The 7,781-nt window shown below is 34.9% G+C and overlaps 1 protein-coding gene across 1 annotated transcript; it reads left to right on the top strand.

Annotated features, from left to right (window-relative positions):
* The first annotated feature begins 6,268 nt into the window (after positions 1 to 6,268).
* LOC149216093 (uncharacterized) lies at positions 6,269 to 7,108 on the top strand. Its single transcript, XM_089389821.1, has one exon. The coding sequence runs from the start codon at positions 6,269 to 6,271 to the stop codon at positions 7,106 to 7,108; it is 840 nt and encodes a 279-aa protein (XP_089245947.1).
* Positions 7,109 to 7,781: the final 673 nt, after the last annotated feature.

Here is a 7,781-nt window from a genome sequence, read left to right on the forward strand (position 1 = left end):
TAATAAACAAAGGGTAAACCCTCCTCTAACACACTCACACCAACCAAACCCAAGAAATGGGTGACCCAACCCAATATAACTAAAGACAAGAATGAAAAAGCACCAGTCAACTTTGATCATGTCTAAAACCCCATGGAATTAGACATAAACCAAATTCTCCAACATTATTACCAAAATAATAATAATAATAATAACTAATTGTCATATTTTTTATTTAAATATTCTATATATATTTATAAATATATATTATTAATATCAAAACATATATATTTTTTACTGATGATGATGATGATAGTGGTTAACGTCCACTAAGACCAAATTAGTCTATCAGACCTATAATTTTCTTAATTTTTAATTGTCTGGCTCCTCGTCTTTCTTGGCGAGATTGATGCTATAGCTTTCTTTTTTTTCTCTACGGTCTTCCAACTTCCTTTATCTTGCATCTCCTTCATCTCCTATGGAATTAAACCTAAACCAAATTAATAAATTTATATTTTTCTTTTTTGTTTATATTCATTTATAAAATGACCAAGGGGAAAATGGATTTTGAATACAACAAAATGTTATTATACCTGTAGCAGGCATGATATTATGCATTCAGTTTTTATACCTACCACGCCTATGGTATTACACATTCAATTTTGCTTTGACTGTGTATTAGTTTGTCTTTACTTTGACTATATATTAGTTTGTCTTTACCAAAAATTTATGCGGCTTATCCATAGTTTAACGTTGGGAAATATTTTTTTGTTATTTATTATTATTATTTAAATATATTTATTAGTAAGGTGATTGGTTGAGGTAACTTCCATTTCTATTAGTTACTATTTTTTTTTTTTTCATTTTTATTTATTTTGATTTATTTTTCTTTTTTTTTTCTATTATTCCGTTTTCATGACTTTCATTTTTCTCTCCATATTTTCAATTTAAGATGACTTATTATTATATTATAAACATATTTCAATAAATTTAATTATAAAAAATTATGTAAACACATAAATATATGTATAAAATAAAAACACACAGACATATAGAGATTAAAGTGTATATAAGTTAATATAAATAATATTAATTAATAGCATTTCTTAACGATAGAGTGTTTAATTAGTTGTTTTATTTATGTTATGAAAACTTTATGTCTATTATTTTTTTAGTTTAATTAAGCTAAGCCCTGCATACTAGTTACTATGTAGCCCTTGTTTTATTACATTAAATTAAATTAAATTAAATTATGATATTAGATTATTTATCTTATAACTTTTTTTATAATTAGATAATATAATTTTTTTATTACATAATAATTTTTATTTTTTTTACAATTTTTTTTTTTAAGTTAGGTGGGACTGCATCTTCATCATTTCCAATATATTACCCGATGAGGGAGGGGAATTGAACTAGTGACTTCACATCAAGGGGTGTCTTAACAAAGCACCCAATAGCTTCTATCCAAGACCCAGTGGACTTATTACACAATAAATTGAAAAATATATAAAATTAATAATTTTATCATTAAATAATAAATTTTATATTATAAATTCTCAATTTAAAAGATTTATAATTAATTATTTTATTTAAAAAACATTATAATAATAAATTTAGTTAAAATTGTTACTAAAATGAACCCAATTTGGTTGAGCCTAGAGGCTCAATCTACAACCTAGTATGAGAGGATGTGTAAGTTTGTCCATCTGTCCATGCTCTTTTAAAATAAAAATAAAAAATAAAAATTATGTTCTACATAGAAAAATAATGTTGGCTATAATTAAAAAAAATGAATATGTTGTAAAGTAATTAGAAGTAAAAAAAAAAAATGTGTGAATTAGATGTTTAAATCTTATACTTTTCAAAAATATTTCAACAAGATATTTACATAAACTATTTGAAGATCTATGTTAACTAATTTATGTAGATATCAACTTCATATAAATCTATATATAGAAAAAATAAATAAATAAATAAAATGTTCTACATAGAAAAATAATGTAGGCTATAATTAAAAAAAAATGAATATGTTGTAAAGTAATTAGAAGTAAAAAAAAAAAATGTGTGAATGAGATATTTAAATCTTATACTTTTCAAAAATATTTCAACAAGATATTTAAATAAACTATTTGAAGATCTATGTTAACTAATTTATGTAGATATCAACTTCATATAAATCTATATATAGAAAAAAAATTAAGTTTTTGTGGGTAAAATTTTTATTTGGTTCTATATATAATTTATTTAGTAATAAAAAATACAATTTAAACAATAAAAAATAACACATTGTATTTGCACTCTAAAAAAATTTGCACCTGAAAAAATTTGGTCCCTCATGCCTTATGTTAAATCCGTACTTAAAATTAATCTATACTAATTATACCAAAAACTCTTAGATCCATTGCTCCCTTCACTCAAAAAAAAAAAATAGAACCACAACTGCCTTTATCGCCTTTACCATTTGTAGCACCGAAGCATGTCACCCTTACCATTTGTAGCACCGAACCCTGTAGCTAAAAAAAAGAGAGACAGAAATACACCTTTTACCATGCATGATTTTGGCCAAGTGCCAATTCTTTTTCCAACGTAATTATGAGCTAACTTCAACATGAAGAAACAAACTGCAAGGATGTCCATATCAGGGCATTATTGAGCATTGGTGCTTTAGAATTCTAAAAAATATCACCGAGTTGCCGAGACCTCATGGTGTGTCCTCAGAGACCATTTTGTGCATTTTGGTTGGGCCATCGTGATGGCCAATAGAACCTGAAAATTCCTGGAGGGGGTGCCTGTGGGGGGATACGTTACATTATCTTAGGTGTGACACCTATTCACTCCACTCACTTCATGTTTTTTCCCAAAGCCTCTCTGGAAGCCATTCGTCTAGCTACGTGTTGGCTCTCTGTCCATCCTCCTTCTTTTCACATTTGATAAAACACAGGGAGTGTTTCTGTTTGATGTTTTTTTCCTTATTTTTACTTCCCTACGCGTTTCTGCACAGGGAAGGTGATAGCCCAGGTTCTGGAGTGGCTCACCCTTCTGGTATTATCTCCAGTTTACCATTTGCTTGGTTATAATATCATGTGTTTAGTTTTACGGTATGAACTCAACTCCTTCTGGGTTTGTGTTCACCGCATTTGAACTTAGCCATTTCCTCCGTTTTGACTAAGCTATTAGCGTTTCTCTAGCTACTGTGTCGGCTTACGTACCCTGGCCTTTTCTCTCTCAATCCGTCTGTGTTTTGTCACGTCTTCCTTGGTGTTTCTCGGCACATGTTGGAGTTTTTCAGGTCGAGGTGGCTCTGGATGGGTGAATTTTCATCTCAGCGGCATCATGCCATCTTTGCTCTATCTTTTGAAGGTTAGTTCCTCATTCAAATCTTAGCGTATTGTTTTTATTCTTGAGCATTATATAGATGATAAATCTTGATCTGTAGTGTAGTTTCTATGGTTATATTTTGCCAGTCTCGTAAGAAAAGGATAGACTTTCGTTTATGTCTTTGTGCATGGATCACAAAGTTTTATCAGGAATTAAGGACCTTCTAAATAAAAATACATGGTTTCTGAACATATGTGTCATATCTAAGCCATGCCTAGATTTTAGTTTCAGAATAGGTCATTGGTGGTGTAAGTGTTAGTATTGTTACTGTTGCTGCATTATTTTACCATACTTTTCATGAATCCTATCTGTATTGATTATCTTGCCATTTCTGTCCTTCTAGTTTTTCCGAAGAGGGAAATATCCTGAGTTGTTCTTTTCCGAGAACCAGGGGGGGTTTGGACGTAGGAGGGTACACGTGAGTAATTGATTCATCCTAAAGTACATCGTCGTTGCTTCCGGTTTCTTCTCTTTCTCTGGAAAGTAAGTCAACTTTTCTATTTTCTGTCAGTATCTGGTAATCTCAAGGTGTATTTAGGTGCTGAAATATTTGGGAATAATCTTTCATTCCATGCATCCTGTCTGACCATTTATTATGGGAATGTTCCGTATGTCAGAGGCATTACTATTATCTGTCAGTTGTTGGATTTCCCTAGGTGTTTATAGGTGTCGAAAGATTTTGGAATAACCTTATGATCCATCCATACTGTCAAATCTTTTATTATGGGAATGTATCGTATATCAGAACCATTCCTTTTCTTACTTTGAATGTACTGATTTGTCTTTTCCCATTATTTTTTCTTGATTTTCTCCCCATCTTTTGCTCTTTTTGCATGCCTGTCCTTTCCTAACTGCTTATCTATCGATTATCGGAATATCCATGTGCCTTATGGAGATATTATCTATTAAGTCTGACACGTCAGCTATGGTGCGAGCTACCATGGAGGCAGAAGAAAACCATTGTAGACCTAACAATCCGATGAGCTAGAAGTTCTCACTGGCTGATCATTTGACTCATCAACCTTCTCAGTCATTACATGAACAAAAATGTGGCGGACATGCTCATCTGCGTCGTAAGAAAAACTATCGTCCTGCAAAGATCACCCTGCCTCCATCGACTATTAATCTGGATAGTGTTTTTCTCGCGGACATAATTGCCAGTCTTCATTCCCGTGCTTTGGTTGGTCGATGGCATTTTCCTGATATGGAAGACACTCAAATGAGAATTTGGCTTGGTTCCAAATGGAAATATTTGTTGGGGTACATCCCCACGATTGTTAGTCTCATGAAGGATTGGTACAACTTCCATTTCTTAAATGTGAAGGATCTGGAAACTATATGGGTTCTCCCTTGGGTTCATGGGAAAAGCTTTCTGGATCTCCACAAATGGTATATTGGTTTTAATCCATTGCAAAATACCCCACTAAAAAACCTCATTTGGATCAAATTACCAAGCCTCCCTATCGAATTATGGACAAAGGAGACACTTTCTGATATAGGGAATGCTATTGGGAAATTTGACTTTGTGGATCCCAAATGTCTAGGAGCTAAGGATAAAAGGGTAGCATGGATTCTTATTGAGAAAGAATACAGAGGTAGTTTTCCTGAGCACATTGACCTTAATTGGGGTGAGTTATATATTCAATAGAGACTTGATTACTGGGGTGTTCCTTTTCGTTGCTCGGTCTGTCATAAAACAGGGCACTTAAAATGGAACTGTCCTCGGCGTCCGGGAGGAAAGGCAAAAAGGAAGGAATCTTATGTGAAATCTTTCACCCACTTATCGGATAATGAGTTCAGTGAAGATGGGGGGGAGAGGAATCAATTAAAAGAAACAACCACGTTTGCAGATAAAGTTTCACCGGTTCTGTCTAGAAGCCTTTCGAAGTCGCATGGTCCATCCTGTGAGTTTTCTCACCGAAACTCTTTTTCCCCAAAAGAGAATCTAGAAGCTCTTTCGTCCAATCTGCAATCCCAAACTCAGGTTCATTTCAGGCATTCTCTTAATAATGATCCGGTTTCATTTCCTCCTTTGGGTAGTCAGGAGATCTTTCACTCTCATCCTTATCCTCCGGAACCATCCCCGGAGAAAGCTATTAGGTCTCCTCTTCCAATTCCACACCCTTATCTTGACATCAATACTTCATCTCACATCACATTCATTCCATCTTCTTCTCCATCTCCTATCAAAGACAAACCTGCTTCTAAAGGTAAAGTTCCATCTCCTCCAATCTTGCATGGTTCCTCTCAGGATAAAAACAAAACTGATTTAAAGGGAAAAGCTCCAGTTGTCTCTATCTCTCCTCTCAATTCGCCTGTATCTTCCCCTACTAATTAGATTGGAAGCGATCTTGATATGCTTTTGAGAAGAGAATCCCTTCACCTGCACCCTCTCACCATTCACAAACCTAGGAAATTCTCCTCGCCTATTATTAGTCCTACCTCGGCGGGAAATATCATTGTTAGAAGGAAGCATAACAGAGGTAGTAGGAACTTCCATGGCAGGAGGGATAAGTTCAGATATGATCATTAGAATCCATCCCTGATTGATATTCCTATTATAGATCTTGCGGTAAGTGGGCTCTTAGAGCAAGTAAGCCTGGAGAAAAGACCTCATGATTAAAATTCTCTCTATGAATATAAGGGGTCTTGGAGCGGACCCAAAATTCTTGGCTCTTAAGAATTTATTTCAATCATCTTCGTCAAAAATTATCCTTATTCAAGAAACTATGCATGGTTGTCCTGAAACAATAGCCTATTTCAGATGCATGTTTTCTACATGACATATTGCTGCAACGGGGCCTATCGGCCTTTTTGGGGGTCTAGCTGTTCTATGGGACCCGTCCTGGATATCGGCCAGGGCTTTCAGATGTTTTGATGGTATCCTGCTTCTTGCAAATTCAGGGGCATGGCTGGTAATATACATATTCTGAATGTTTATGCCCCATATAAGGATCGTCTTCCATATTGGAAAATATTTTTGTCCTCTGAAATTATGGAAATTGACTCTTTACTGATAGCAGGTGATTTGAACTGTACTTTGAGTAATGATGAAGTGTGGGGTAGAGGTAGGAAAAATGATCCAGTGGGAGGGATCATTAGGGAGGCTATACTCCAGTACAACTTTGTGGATATTTGTCCTTCCAAGATGGCTCCTACTTGGGATAATGGGAGATCCGAGAATGCATATCTTGCAAAAAGACTTGATCACTTCCTTATCCATGATAGGCTGATGGATCGTCTTGGGTTACCCTCCTCAAATATTTTACCATGTTTCATTTCTGATCATAGACCTATTTCCCTGCAATGGATTGCTCAGAGCCACAGGAAGGGTTTTCCTTTCAAGTTCAATAGAATATGGTTGGAGGATATGGAGTTCAATAAAATTGTTCAGGATTCTTGGCTATCGTCCTCTCCACTTGACCCATCCTCTCATGCCCATACCTTACTGTGCCGCCTGGTATCACTCAGGAAATGTGTTAAAGAATGGCAATTCAAAAAGAAGTGTACTAACAGATTAGCTCTTCAAGATATAAATAGGGAGCTTGACAGGATCGCGGGGAGTTTGACTGATAACAAAATTTCTTTGGTATTGTGTGCCCGGATAAGGGAGCTGGAAAGAAGTAGGCATAACCTCCTGGCCATTGAAGAAGCAACCTGGAGACTGAAAAGCAGAGCGATTTGGTTAAAAGAGGGTGACAGGAACACAATTTTTTTCACAGATATGCAAACAAAAGATGAGAAATAAATACAATATAGGAGATAAAAGATGAGGAGGGAAACCTGTTACAGACTCAGGATGAAATTACAAAAGAAGAAGTGAAGTTTTTTCAGAATTCATACAAAAGGAACTGGGACATCGGGATTGAGGATATCATCTAGGGTATCGATCCCTTTCCATCCATGTTCGACGAGGAACCAAACGATCTATTATTTGCTAATGTCACGGAGGAGGAGCTATTGGAGGTCATGAAATCTTTTAAAAAAGATAAAAGTCCGGGCCATGATGGCTGGACGATAGATTTTTCATTCATTTCTTCGACCTGATTAAGCTTGACCTTTTGAGTATGGTTGAGGAATCCAGGATTATGAGCAAGATAAACCATATTATCTCCTCAACATTCATTACCTTAATCCCAAAAAAAAGGATTTTCTCACTTTTTCAGACTTCAGACCCATTTCTCTTTGCAATACCATATACAAAATCATTTCCAAAATCATTTCAAGAAGAATTCGAGGCATCCTATCAAGCTATTTGACCCATGAACAACATGGCTTCTTAATCGGAAGGAACATCCTAGAAGCCGTTGTTATTACTCAAGAATATCTGCACTCAATGCACACAAAAAATATTGAAGCGATCATCCTAAAAATAGACCTTAAGAAGGCCTATGATTGTCTCGATTCAGGATTTCTGGGAT

Source organism: Pinus tabuliformis, chromosome 1_1 (assembly GCF_031772625.1).
Source record: "Pinus tabuliformis cultivar Carrire ecotype Pingquan chromosome 1_1, CPIR1, whole genome shotgun sequence".
NCBI classification, from domain to species: Eukaryota; Viridiplantae; Streptophyta; class Pinopsida; order Pinales; family Pinaceae; genus Pinus; species Pinus tabuliformis.

Coding starts and splice junctions, on each gene's coding strand:
- LOC149216093 (XM_089389821.1), top strand. CDS start 6,269: ATGGCTGGTAATATACATATTCTGAATGTTTATGCCCCATATAAGGAT.